The sequence below is a fragment of the Leptodactylus fuscus genome, chromosome 2, assembly GCF_031893055.1.
Source record: "Leptodactylus fuscus isolate aLepFus1 chromosome 2, aLepFus1.hap2, whole genome shotgun sequence".
Taxonomy (NCBI): Eukaryota; Metazoa; Chordata; class Amphibia; order Anura; family Leptodactylidae; genus Leptodactylus; species Leptodactylus fuscus.
In genome coordinates this window covers 236,947,535-236,962,521 of record NC_134266.1, presented here as the reverse complement: position 1 = coordinate 236,962,521, position 14,987 = coordinate 236,947,535, and the positions used below count along the sequence as shown (strand labels likewise).

Genomic DNA, 14,987 nt, shown 5'->3' with positions numbered 1-14,987 from the left:
CACCTGCCCAACAGATTTTGCACTACTGACCTGTCCTGCTTGTTTCTTTTTATACTTCTATATTTCTTTTCTATATTGTATATTGGTTACCTATGCCTGACTGTCACACACTGAACTATGACACAATAAGTAGAAAGAAATAATGAAACTTACGCCATCATAATGACGCTGAAATCTAACCAGTTCCATGGATCCCGCAAAAAAGTAAAGCCGTCTATACAAAAACCTCTTGCAATGATTTTCACAAGTGATTCAAATGTATAAATTCCTGTGAAAGTGTACCTGAGAAGAACAAGCAGACATGTCATGAATATTACCACATATTAGTACATCTTTGTGTAAGACTACATGCACGAGACCATGTGCTTTGTCAATCTGCTATTCCTGGTTTTAATGGCTAGCATGCTGACCCATTCTTTTCTTGTGGCCCCATACACGTCTATATGTTAATCAGGAGTCCATATTGGGATCCGTGAGTCTGGAAGCAAAACTCAGGAGATCCAGGAAATCATCCATGTCCCTTCCATCTATTTTCTCACGGACCTCATGTGTGCATGTAGCCTTAGTCATGGTAATAGCAGCCCCACAGTTAGTACTATACCACACTGGTGTGGTCACATCAAGACGTGGGCTGTGAAATAGGAAGACTTATGCCTTAGCTATTAGGCTTGGGCCACACAGCCACATGTAGTCATGTGCTAGTCACAGCAAAAACACAATGGCACTTGTTCTCTGTGGGAAGAAGTTGGAAGCTTACAACCAACGGGACATATGTGAAATAGTCAGAATTCCTGTAATAGTTTTAGGGGTGATGGTTATTGTAACTGCAGTCTGCGCTCGCTGTTGTACTATCTCTCTATCACCAGGTTACCTCTGCTTCATATTCCTCCTGCTGATGGTGCACCTGGGCCTAGCCTTTAACTGGGCGAGAACCCCCAACACCACTCCCTGCAACTTGATAGGAGCTTTCCCAGCCAATCCCAGGCAGTCTCCACCTACTTAAATCTGCTCTGCCCTCAGCATTGTGGCTGTGAGAAAACAGGTTACCCATGTGCCATGACTAAGGAGTAGAAGCTCCGAAACGCGTTGGCGTTTTTTATGCGTTTTTTCTATGTTTTCTGTTGTTTGTCAGCACGTTCCTATTATGGACTTTTAAGCATGAAATAAAGGTTATATTTTAACCGGATCAAGGTGCTGCGGACCTTTTGTGCAATATATTACCCATGTGTTGACCTTTGGCTTCGTCCCTGACCCTGCATTTGTCTGCTCATCCTAATCCACCTGATATCGGTTCATTCAGCTTCGTGCATGATGATGGATCTGTCTGTTCATCCTGATCCACCTAACAATTGTTACCTTACTGCATTTTGTTTGTCTTTATGGTGCTGTATATCAGGATCAGAATGCTAAACCGGTTATGTAGCAAAGTGGGTCCATAATGCTATGGTCGACAGTGCCCCCCCCCTTCCCATGAAACCAACTGAAGTCATTACTGAAAATTTTATCTAATTTGTGTGTGACTTCATGTCCGTGTGGAGACCAAGCCTTAAAGACAAAGCACAAGTTCGAACTGTATTAAATATACCAAAATACATCCAATATAGACAAGCTGATACTAAAGAGATTGTCCTACAATCACCATTTATCCACAGACTGGAACCCCACCAATCTTTAGAAGAGAAGTCTTGAGTCGTCTCATTGGAGGAGAGCGGCCGTCAAGCTTGTACCCTGCTCTTCCTTTCAATGTTTATGGTATTGGTGGAGGTGGCCGACTACTGAGACCTACTGTTTCCATCATAGGAAGTAGCAAGACACATGCTTGACTGCCACAACATTCAGATCCCTCCAATTCCAACCAATCTGGGGAAAAAGAACTGGGTAAAATCCCAGTCATAAATTTTGATGTGGGAAAATCCCCAAAGACAGTTATCCATTAATAACAATAAGCAGATCTCCCATATTGCAGAAGTTGTTCAGACAGGAGAAAACATCTATAAAACAACTGAGCACATAATAAAATAGCAAGAGGCCACCCCAAAACAATCCCTTAAAGTCAGGTACTTTGCCAGTGTCTACTTCCAGTTCTGGTGTTGACATCCCACAAACATGGGACCACAGCAGCCGATCATTGACCACTACTGTGGTGGCCTGTACAGTCCACGTTTGGCCACAGCAATGACATATCCATGTCGAGAGGAAGTAGGAAGTTGATGGGAAGTGTCAGGACCAGAGCGGCAAGGCATCAGTGGGTACATGACTTCTTTCTCTATTTTATAGCATCACTTGGGTGTTTTCTATATATTTTTTCTTGGCCAGACAATCCCTCAATAATAGACTTGCATAGACAGACAAAAATGTTCAACTAATGCCGTGTTCACATCAGCATTTGGATTCCATGCGGGGGAGTCCGCATGGGAACCCCCTGAATGGAATACAAACGCAATTGCAAGCACTGTGTGCACGCTGCCCATACAATGGTGAACTACTTTCCTGTCCGCATGTTCTGTGCGGAGATCTGGCGACAAGCACGCACACCCCATTATAGTCTATGGGGTCCATGTGCTTTTACTGCACCAGCGCTTGCACTTGCGTTTGCTATTCCGTTTGGGGGGGTCCCCATGCAGACCCCCCGGACGGAATCCAAACACTGATGTGAACGCGGGCTTAGGTTTTATAAAAGTGAAGGAGCCATGAAATGCATCTTATCAGATAAAAGCATTTATGGCCATGTATCTATATAATACATACAAAATGGGTGTGCATACTTACTCCACTTGTTTAGACCAGTCTGGGGGATTACTAAAAGTCATGAATACGCAGTTGGTCAAAATAGTGCACATAATGATCATGCTAAATACTGTAGAATGTGGTCAAGGAAAAAGCAGAAATTAGAGGAAAAGATGACAAAACATTCATTACAATTACACGCATGTCTTATATTACAGCTTTACAACAACTAGCATATATCATCAGGACAATCTTTGTGCGACAGCCGTGGATTGCTGTCAAGAAAATGAAGTGTATATATGATAATCCACCAACAGCAGAAAGCAGTTTCTTCCACTACATTTGTACTAGTTCCCTGTGTTAGTGTATTACTATGGAGGACCCCAATAGTAATGCAAATCATCATATGACTTTATGTAAGACCATATTAGTAAACTGAATGTAAGCATTTGTCATACATATTTCTCAACATTAGTTATAGACGTACCCATTTAAAGAGTATTTGTCATTTCACTTGAATTTTGCAAATTATAAACGCAGGTGAATACAAGACACTTTGTAATATATCATTTCAGTGGAAAGTGTTTCTATCTGCTGTTATCAGCTCCTCTCCTGTCTGCTAAACTGTTCAATTCACTGAGCAATCTGTCTACATTGAAGACTCACAGAAAGATCAAGGTGCATAGAAGCCCATAAAAAGAAGAGGGGGGATAGGAGGTGAAGCCCAGTGAAGGGGGAACAAACACAGACAAAGCACTGTAAGTGTTCTAGCATGTTTATAGTAGATTTCTATAAGCAAAAAATTCTGTTCTTCAGGACGGAGCAGTGAATTGAGCAGTTTAGCAGAAAGGAGAGGAGCTGATAACAGGCAATAGAAGCATTTTATTGTAAAAGCGCCATCTTACAAAGTTTATTTTATTTACTGAACTATTAATTTTCAAAAATTATTGTGAAATAACAGTGAATTAAAAGTAAAATGAAATTATGTTGGCAAAAATAGTGGTTATTTCTAAAACTCATTTAGGCCGGGGCCCCACAGGACGGAAACGCAGCAGGAAAAATTGTGGCGTTTTACAGTAAGGTTAAAATGGATGGGATTCTAGCCAATCTCATGCCCACTTTGCGGTAAAAACCACAGTGCAGACATGCTGTGATTTCCAAAACCGACGCGGTTTTGGAAATCGCAGCATGTCAATTATACCTACGGAGACGGCAGTGGTTTCCCCATAAGTATAACTGTACCAGAAAGTCCACGGAGGAAAACCCTGTAAACTTTCTGTCTAAAGCGCTGCGGTAAGAACTGCGATGCATTGCTGCCGCGGTTTTTCCCACAGCGCTTTTTTGTTGCGGGACGTCCTGTGGGGCCTTAGCCTTATAGAGTATTTGACTGTCTAGGCCACTGCATTGGATTATTATGGAAACAATTATGGGCAGGGTTGCTTGTTTTATTTCGGTCAAGACTTTTTATTTTTATTACGATGTTGAGAATTTTTCACATACATTGCTTTTCCTGATTGTAAAGTACAGTAGGATATGACGATGGTTGATTACATTATTCAACACATTATTCTGCAAACACCTTTTGTATAGCTAAGGGTCTGTTCTTCCGAGACAGAAAACTGTATGATATACAACAGTTGGTTCCCATTGTTAAAGGTTAAGGCTCTGGCACAAAGATATCCCAACCGAACATATTTCAGGCACAGATCGGTACAGTATATACAACAAAAGCATCTTCCAGCAGACATACACTGCAAACTGTGGTGTGAATTCAGCCAAACAACACTCAGAATGTCAGAAAAGAAAAAAAACCACGATAATCTTAATTAACAAGAAAAGACGTCTAGCACACAATGTGAGCGAGAACATTATTTCCAACCTCAAACCAAAATGTAATATTAAAGTAATGAAAAATGTAATTACTCTAAAAGTGACAAATTAAAAGGTCGGAATTTCCAACTCTTACTAATGGAACAGATGCATTAGCTTTGTAAGCAAATGTCCCAAAGGACACGCAGGGCTGAAACAATATCATTTAAACAATGGTCACCAAAGAGATTCTGGCATTGCTTTATACTGCTTTGTGTTGTGGTTCAGTATTAGGTTTCCTACACATGGCCGTAGTCCGTGCTGGAATCATGGGCCATATGAGGGCCATATTCCCTGGACTGACCACCGCCGTGTGTATGGAAGACACTGTATCATAGTGAGTTATGATGCAGTGAGCTCACGAACAACCTGATCACTACTGTACTAACATGACAGATTTAGGTCAGTCTAGTACAGTAGCGTTCTGTCCGTTTAGGAGCTCATTGTGGTGCAACGTGTTCATGTCCAAGACGAAAAACAATACATTAACATCATCAATCAGAAAAAGGATATGAATGTATCAAAATTTTAATAGCTACTTTCCTTAATGGGTTAAAAGGACTTAAAATATACAAGGCAGGCGTGGCACTAAATCTGAAGATTGTTTTTCCTTTGTTTAGTACTATAAAGGTCTGTAGGGGAAAAAAAGAGAAAATAGTTAGAAAGCTGCATAAGAAATATAAGACAATTATTAACAATATTCTACAGGGTCACCAATTCATATAATATTACAGGAGAAAATTCTATATAAGGCCAAGGCCCCACATTGCAGAGAAGGAGTTTGGGAGTTGCAAGATTTTGCCATGGTATTTTGAGCCAAAGCCATGAGTAACTTTAGCAGAAAGAAGAAGTTTTCCTAATTACATCCTGGGAAACAGATTTGCATATTCCCCATAATCCCCCAGTGGAGCGAAAATGGCTTTGTAAGTCTCCATACGCCTGCAAAGGTGCCTACTCCTCAAGGAGTGTTATTATCCCCAGACCCTGGTCTAAAGTCTCTCTCTCTGCCAAACCAGTTTCCCTACACTGTGCTGATGAGATCCAACCAGATCGAAACAGTGCTGTCCACAGATGGGATTCTGTTCCTTTTGGAATGGATATACTGGTTTGGCAACAACCTTGCATCATGTTATTAGGCTTATTGAAACAGTCATGCATGATGTTAAGAGGGCTGTCCTAATAGGCAGCGTACACAGGCACTGTTTTCCTAAATACATCCAGAAGCAGATACACTGCATAGTGGCCAGACACCAGTAAAGCAGTCCAGCTACTATTGTCTGTCTTTCACTAATAGGACAGATTGGACAGTATCAGATTGTGGTGGATGTCGCCCCTTCAGGCTGAGGCCCCACGCAGCAAATCGCTGCAAAAAACCACTGCAGAAAAGACCACGGTGGAGACACATTGTGGTTTGCAGGTACTGTAAAATGCAGTGTTTTTTGCCACAGAATTTCCGCCGCAGTCGAAACGCTGCTTTTCCACAGCAAGGGGCCTCGGCCTCACGAGAGGAATCGTAACATCAGGTAGTCAATATTGTTTATATATTCCAGGAAGAATAAGAAAGGAATAGCACAATGCAGAGTTCTAGGAAAAGATGATCCAGAATTATTTCATAGGAAAGACTAAAACAGACATGAACTAAAAATCTAGCCAATCGTCCAGGCAGGAGATGTTGTCGAAAAATATTCATTTGGAGGTCAAAGAGCTGCAATTTGAACAGGCAATATATCATACATATAGCCAGCTTTACTGCTTCAGTGAAAGTTAAAAAAGAACCCCAGTTACAAAAACAAATTACCAGCGCCACGTATGAAAATGAGCTTGTGTGTAGCGTAATGTTAATGAATAATTACTGGCAATTTTATTGTAAGGTTATGTGCTCCCTCCAGAGCAATGACCTCTTCTCTCCCTTTATAAAGAGGAGGTAAAACTCACAAGGCAAGTCTATTAGCGCTTCAATCCGACTTTCTTAGCCCTCTATTGATAATTTGACCTACGATTTAAACAGACTGCGCGCATTAGAAGAGCAGAGAGGAGGGGAGTGCTCCAGAAGAAAGCAAATAACTTCACAATAAAACTTGTATTCAATACAAATACACTGTAACAAGCTTATTATAAGATGGGGGGCTTTGTTTTTTAATGGAGTGCCTGTAGAGACCCTGCTATCAAAGAGACACTGGGAATTCTAACAACCAATTAAATTCAACATTTCATATTTTAGTAATTTTCTTGTATCTCAAATCAATGACGTGAGGCCTAAAATATACAAATAAACGTTTGCTCATCATCTATAGCTTTAACTGTTAAACGCTACACACAAAGTTGAGAGCTAGACAGGGCATTTGATGCTGAATTTTGGGTTTTCTTTTTAACATAGATAAGTGCATGAACAGAAGATTCTAAATAACATAGATATAAATAATGAAACATACACTTTAGTCTAAGACACTAAGTCTTAGAACTAAGAAACCTACAGTTGGCCAAACAGTTTTGAGAGCGCCAGATTTATCACAGTGGCTGATTGATAAATGTAGTGAATCCTTAGACTGTTTAGTCTATGTTCACACCTATTACGCCACGTTCATACCTGCACCAGGAAATACATTCTTCTGGTCTGCGAAGGATTCCATTGACTATAACGACGTCCAGTGGGTGTCCATTTTTTAAATGAAATTGCCGGATGAAATCAGTCAGGATTACAGGATTTTTTCAACCGGTGATTTCTGACAGACACTGTGATGGAAACTCCACCCAAACATGAATGTAGCCTTAGATGGCTTAGTTTTTTTTCCCTTTTTAGCCACTACCTCTTCGACAAAGCCATTAAAGTGAGTCTGTCAGCAAGAAAATTGATATCGCCTTCTACACTTTCCAAAGACCCCTTTCTTTTTCTGCATTGCAGCTCCATTTTAATGAAAAGCTGTGTTTTATTCTTATGCAATATAGCTGACACAACATAGGACCAAATTAAGTGGGGTGACTAAGGGTGGAATGGCCGAGATATTATTTTATTACTTTTCATGCATACACTTTTCCATATTTAGTGTTTTCTTAAATTAATTTTCCTTTTCATTTATACACAAATATATGTACAAAAGTATGTCAAATGGCATCAACATTATTCTACCCATTTAACAGGGTTTCTCATCTCAGAGTTTCTCCTGTCTCCTCTCCCCTCCACTTCCTGCATAGGGTTAGCCTGTGTGATAGACAGAGCTTCAGATGAGCTTGCTCCTGAGACTAAGCTGTACACTTGATATCCATCCAGAGATAACACAGACTCTGATCAAGGCTCTGTTCTAGTACTTATCAGGGCCCAGCAGTTAAGTGTACTTTGCAGAGCTGACAAACAGCTCCATTAGCAGAAAATCACGGTGAAGAGTACCAGGGACACCAACTCAACCAAAGCTAGATAGCTGAAGTGGTCTAAAACTTAACCAATGAGCTGCAAACACGGAGGAAACATATTCAGCTGAATCTGAAAAATGGAGCAAGATAGATAAAGTAATGTATTGGGTAAAACACTACTGTTAGCTTAAGGAACAACATTAAATATGATCCTGCTGATGATAATACCCTTTTAATAACAAAAACCAACATGATGACAGATTTAGTAAGATTTTCAATCAACAGACTGGACGCTTTTTTTATTTTTTATAATTTCTCTAAAATTGTGGCAATGTGAAAGAGAGAAGAATCTCAGAATTTTTGTTCACGAAAAGTAAATTCCAAGATCTTTCTAAAATATTGGTATAGATTATACGTCACTTTAAATATTATAAATCTATGTAAATAAATTATATATATATATATGCAGTATATTTATTTTATATACTTAATATATTTGCATTTCTTCCTCTCTCTGATTTGAAAAAGTCCTAAACTGCAAACTGTGCATCTCTGCTTCCTGTAAGGCTTAAAGGAAAAGTCAGCAAAGCAGAAAGCAAAATCGATAATATTTTTTGCTGACATGATAACACGTGCAGAGGAAAGAGACTTCAGCATGTCCCTAATGCACACATCTCAAATGCATTGCTTTAAAAACTCAACAAGACTGCAAGCTTTCCTGCAAGAAGAATTCCCTATGGATACAACAAAAAAGTTGCCATTATTCTAAACCTACGGACTACAGAGAAAATCACGAGGGTCATATATGAACGTCTCAGTTTAGCATTTGGGTAATGGTGAAAAACTGTAGTATACCATGTTAAAGGGGTACGCTTAACATAAGGCATTTAAGGCATACCCACTGGCAGGCGTAGATTTCTATTCTGGATTTATTAAGAGGCCAGAGCGTCTAAATAATTCAAGTGAGCCTCACGCCAGTCTTAAAGAGAACCAGCCTGCGCAGGTCTTCACTGAAGGTGAGGATGAACTTCACTGCGCAAAAGGTGTAGGCACAGGGCAGGCATACTGAAGCCTTTGGCTTTAGTGAAGAACTGCGCCAGCGTGAAAAGTACCAAGGCCTGATCAGTATAAGGTCGAGGCCCCACGTGGCGTAAATGCCACAATTTGCCCACGGCAGAAACACCATGGTAAAAATCGCGGCATTTTACAGTCAAAGCAAAGTGGATGTGATTCTAGAGAATCCTATGCCTACTTCACAGTAAAAACCGTGCTGCAGACATGCCGTGATTTCCAAAACCGATGCGGTTTTGGAAATCGCAGCATGTCAATTATTATACCTACTGAGATGCCAGCAGTTTCCCCATAGGTATAATTGAAACAGAAAGTCCGCGGAGGAAACCTCTACAAACTTTCGGTCTAAAGCATTGCAGAAAGAACCATGTTGCGTTGTCGGCGCGATTTATCCTGCAGCACTTCCTTGCTGTGCAACGCCTAGTGGGGCCTTAGCCTCAAGCTTCCTTATTTTTATTGAGGGCATGGATGGCTTTATAACAGGGAAATTTGGGACACGTAACCCTCGTAGATAAGGGCTTGTGGGTGGTTTAGTTTCCCAAGTCATGATGATAAAAGGTGGCAATTCTGTTTTCTCTGGTATCTCCAACATTTTATTGGCAACTTCAAACGTTGTAAAATATGAAAAATATTCTTAGCATTATAGAGTTTAAGTCATAATGAATCTTAACCTTTAGCAACAAGATAGTGAACCCAAATACTTGGCCAAAGTCATGAACACAATCTGTAGAGCAAAGAACAAGTAGTCGTACAACAGGTGACAGAGCCCTGATCTCAACCCCATCAAGAGTACCTGCAGACAAGCAACCTTCAGAACTACAGGGCGATTGTGGACACAGTTTCCATAGCCCTTGCCAAAGGGTACCTTCATATGGTAGAATTCAAAATTCAGTATTTTTCATCAGTATTTGTATGCCAAATCCCATAATGCAATCTAAATAGATAAAGTGTAATGGAAAGATTTGCTCCGTTTCCGTGTTTTGGACCCACTTCTGGCTTACAAATACTGATGCTGTTTCCAGGTTATTGTCTCTTGTCCGTTGTCTCGGTCAGAGGTCTTAGACATGAGGACCCTGCTTCACACTGATGAAAGGCAATCACCCGACACAACCTGTCTGCGGATGGGTTCCTATTCCTTTTGGAAGAGTTATTATGGCTTGGCTTTATTTGTGGGCTATGCTACTAGGTTTTATGAAAAGCAAACCGATGATCTATAGAAAGCTACCTATGAAAAAGAGAAGGGGATCAAGTTCTCCTTTTCCACCAGTGAAGACTTATTTGCATATTTCTTTCCCAGTATTCTTAGCAGGATATGCATTGTCTAATAAACATCCACATGCTGCAAACCAGCCTTTTTAAAGCAATGTCTCCCTAAAGAAGACTTTTCACCATCTTGACCAATTCAAGATCTTAACATCTGTTAATAGGCGGCATTCCACTGATTCCAGTGCAGTTGGAATTTTTTCTCTAGCCCCCACCATTCCAGAGAACAAGTGCAGGTAGTTTTGGTTCTTGATGTGCTATGTAAGCTCTGTAATGTCAGATGGGCAGTGTCAGGCAGGGGGTGTGATTCAGAGTTCCAATCAGAGCAGCCAGTGCCAGAGCTCAGTATCACACCCCTTGCCTGTGCCTGCCTGACACCGCCCACCTGACAGTACAGGGCCGAAATAGCATATCAGGGACCAGAACTAATGACGACTAGAACAAACTAGAGACTAGTGAAGACTAGAAAGAAAATTCTACCTGTGCTAGAATCAGTGAAGCAGTGAAGCAGTGAATCAGTGAATCATGTAAAGAGCTGGACTTGGTGGAGGTGGTGAAAGGTCCGATTTAATGAAATATAGTATTCCTTCTGACCCAAATATTATATATGCAAAAACTGCTAAATAAGTAAGGCCTGAGGGTGAATTCACACACAGCAGATTTTGTTGCAGAACTTAGTTCCATTCATCATAAATTTCTGCAAGTTCCATTCAGAAGAATGGGATAGTCATAAAAATGCCTGCAACAAAATCTTCTGTGTATAAATTTGCTTTAGGAGGAACAGTGATAAGTTCTACTAGACATTTGGAATAACCTACCAGAAAATACCATAATAAAACTTTATGACAATGCTCCTAAGACTGAGGTCTCAAATTGTGGAAAAATAGCTAATTTGTTGCAGATTTTGCCATGTTTTTTAAGCCAAAACCAAGAGTGGCTTCAACTGGATTTGGAAATATACAGGAATTACTTATACTTCTGCCTTTTTGACTTTGGCTAAAAAAAAAATGCGGTAAAATCTGATGCAAAAAAAGCTGCCTTTCCACAATGTGTGGCCTTAGCCTTATAGAACTAATGCATGGAGAGGCTAGACAAATAATGGGGGGAATTCACTAGCATGGCGTGGTTTATGCTAGTCTTAAAGGGGTTGTTCAGGCAAAGATGGACAGTCCTTTTAACTTTTAAATCAGGTGGGGGCATTGAAAATTTTTAAAAAAATTCATACTCACCTGTTCCGATGCTGATGGTGTCCTCATAGCGTGTTCCGGTTCTTCTGGTGAATGGGTCTCTTCCAGAGTTCTGGCGCCAGCAGTTACATGACATCACGGGTCCTCTTCCTGAGACCTGCTGAGGCTGCTGATTGGCGTGAAACCGCCAAAGCAGAAGAAGCAGGAGGCACGGGAGGACACCGGAGCAGTGGGGACAGGCGAGTATGATTTTTTTTTTTTTTTTCAATGCCCCCGGATAATTTAAAAGTTAAAAGGGTTGTCCATTTTTGTCTGGCAACCCCTTTAATCCTTTCACCCAATGGTATTTCTGCAGCTGGTGGTGCTCAACCCTAGCTCCCCCCTACCTCATCTATCTCCCCCTACGCTCTCCTCCCATCTACCCTTATTCACTTATGATTGTTAAAAAAAACTGAACACGAAACTGGGCAGGAGACGGAAACCTGCAGTCATGTTTCAAACCCATTAATTTGAATGGGTTTGAAAAATGTCCAGCCGTGAGCACCGGTGAGCGTTTTATGCTCTCCGCGGCGAAACAGTTTTTTTTTTTAACCGGACACAGAGTCGGACATGCAGGACTTTGTGTCTGCTTTAAAAAAAAAAAACGGTTTCGGTGCAGAGAGCATAAAACTCTCACCGGTGCTCACGGCCGGACTCAGTCTGACAGGTTTCCGTCTTCTGCCGGCAGAAGACGGAAACCTGATACAGACACCCGAACGCTCGTGTGAACCCAGCATAAGGGGCTGGTGCTTCTTTCACAATTTAATTTACACAACAAAAAGTGTGCTACATCTAGTTTTCTGGCATAGCTGGAACAATAAATTTCCCCCAATTGCTGAATTAAGTACTTTTATTTTTATTATTTTTTTAACATTCATTTTCCATATTGTTTTAGACTGCATAATATATATGCTATGGCTGCCATTCATAAAAAAGTGATCAATTTGATGGATTCATAAAATATCTCCTATCAGATCCCACTGACTTATAATAAAACTTTTTTATAATTCTCTCAGTCTCATTCATTCTGACAGCAGTATTAGTGCATGCTATACTTATACTTATGCATTTGCTAACAAATAGCCAATAACTACAAAGGAACCCTGAACAAGGCCAGCAAGGCACACGTGTGAACATAAGTCTTACAACATTATACTTTGGCCAAAAGACAGTGATCCTGAACTGCGGAGAACTCTCAAATAATTCAGAATTGTGTGCTATTCTGTCTCATAGTGATAAGACAATCTTAGGCCTGATTCACACCTGCATTCAGGGATTCCGTTCCCCTCTCCGCATGAAAAACGTGGAGAGAAAAGTGCTGCAAGCAACACTTTTCTCTCCATATTTTTCGTGTGAAAACCACACGGACCCCATTATAGTCTAAGGGGTTCACAAGTTCCCTAAGGTAACTGCTTTTTTATGTGGATTAGGTTTCTGTTCGGGGAGGGGTCCCCAAGTGGACCCCCGAACGGAAACCCATGAGCAGATGTGAATCAAGTCTAACTCTTAAGTAGGGTTCACACTACCGTTGGTGTCGGCTCAGAAGGTGTCCATTAAAGAAAAACAAACAAAAAAAAAAACACAGACGCCTATCATAACGGACACAAACGAATACTAACTGATGGCTATCAGTGGCTAAGTTCCTGTCCATTATATATCCACTGTCCATAGACCTCAATGTAAAAAAAAAAAAAAAAAAAAAACGGACACTTCCTGTCCTGCATGTAGGATTTTTTTGTCCGCTGGAAAAAACGGACATGGCTATAAATGGATACTAAAGGACACAAACAAACACTAAAGAGCTCAAGACAAAATCCCATTGAAATGAATGGAAATTACAAAAGGACCAGCTAGTGTCTGCTAAAATCTTGTACGGACAAAAGCCATGGACACTGCTGAGCGGACACCAACGGTAGTGTGAACACCCCCTTATGTCTGCAGCAAGGACTCTCTTAACATAAAAAACACAATTCACTACCGCCAACATGTTTGAAGAGGAGGTCCAGGGAGAGGTGAGTAAAGTATTTCTTATGTTCATGGCTCTTTCAGAGTTTCACAGCCCTTTAGGGATCCTTCTATGCATTGCACATAGAGGTGCTCACCTGTGGACAGATCAGTCAGTCCTACAATAGAATACCAGTCATCAGTGACTGCATTTCCAGTAAAACCACATGTCTACGAAACATGCTTCATTCTGGATTCATGATTCACATCATTATATTAACCCCAACTGTTCCTGTATTACAGTGATACAGTCGATCAGGAAGGGTTACATCACCCATGCAGTACTCATTTACACAGCAACTTTGTATTGATGCAGTAAATGAGCATTAAAGGGGTATACTTGGCATAAGACGTGATCGCTCATTGATAGGATATGCCAGCACTTAATAATCAGTGGGTACTGACCCCCCGGCTATTCATCAGGCCAGTATACAGTACTCATGCATGGTAATAGGTAACTCTCCCTGTATACAGTACTCATACATGGTGATAGGTAACTCTCCCTGTATACAGTACTCATACATGGTGATAGGTAACTCACCCTGTATACAGTACTCATACATGGTGATAGGTAACTCTCTCTGTATACAGTACTCATACATGGTGATAGATAACTCTCCCTGTATACAGTACTCATACATGGTGATAGATAATTCTCCCTGTATACAGTACTCATACATGGTGATAGATAACTCTCCCTGTATACAGTACTCATACATGGTGATAGATAACTCTCCCAGTATACAGTACTCATACATGGTGATAGATAACTCTCCCTGTATACAGTACTCATACATGGTGATAGGTAACTCTCCCAGTATACAGTACTCATACATGGTGATAGATAACTCTCCCAGTATACAGTACTCATACATGGTGATAGATAACTCTCCCAGTATACAGTACTCATACATGGTGATAGGTAACTCACCCTGTATACAGTACTCATACATGGTGATAGGTAACTCTCTCTGTATACAGTACTCATACATGGTGATAGATAACTCTCCCTGTATACAGTACTCATACATGGTGATAGATAACTCTCCCTGTATACAGTACTCATACATGGTGATAGATAACTCTCCCTGTATACAGTACTCATACATGGTGATAGATAACTCTCCCTGTATACAGTACTCATACATGGTGATAGATAACTCTCCCTGTATACAGTACTCATACATGGTGATAGATAACTCTCCCTGTATACAGTACTCGTACATGGTGATATATAACTCTCCCAGTATACAGTACTCATACATGGTGATATATAACTCTCCCAGTATACAGTACTCATACATGGTGATAGGTAACTCTCCCTGTATACAGTACTCATACATGGTGATAGATAACTCTTCCAGTATACAGTACTCATACATGGTGATAGGTAACTCACCCTGTATACAGTACTCATACATGGTGATAGGTAACTCTCTCTGTATACAGTACTCATACATGGTGATAGATAACTCTCCC

The 14,987-nt window shown here is 40.6% G+C and overlaps 1 protein-coding gene across 4 annotated transcripts in view; it reads right to left on the bottom strand.

Moving 5' to 3' along the window:
• The window catches only part of SCN8A (sodium voltage-gated channel alpha subunit 8), a 124,099-nt gene that overhangs the window by 55,956 nt on the left and 53,156 nt on the right, over positions 1-14,987 (bottom strand). For 3 of the 4 annotated variants that reach the window (XM_075265871.1, XM_075265872.1, XM_075265873.1), the window contains exons 1-2: positions 2,770-2,887; positions 154-282 (exon numbers count right to left, since the gene is read on the bottom strand). In XM_075265871.1, coding sequence (XP_075121972.1) covers positions 154-282; positions 2,770-2,849 — 209 coding nt within the window. In that variant the 5' untranslated portion in view covers positions 2,850-2,887. Of the gene's footprint in view, positions 1-153; positions 283-2,769; positions 2,888-5,109; positions 5,229-14,987 lie in introns of those variants that run through there. The other variant, XM_075265874.1, reaches the window with a different exon arrangement.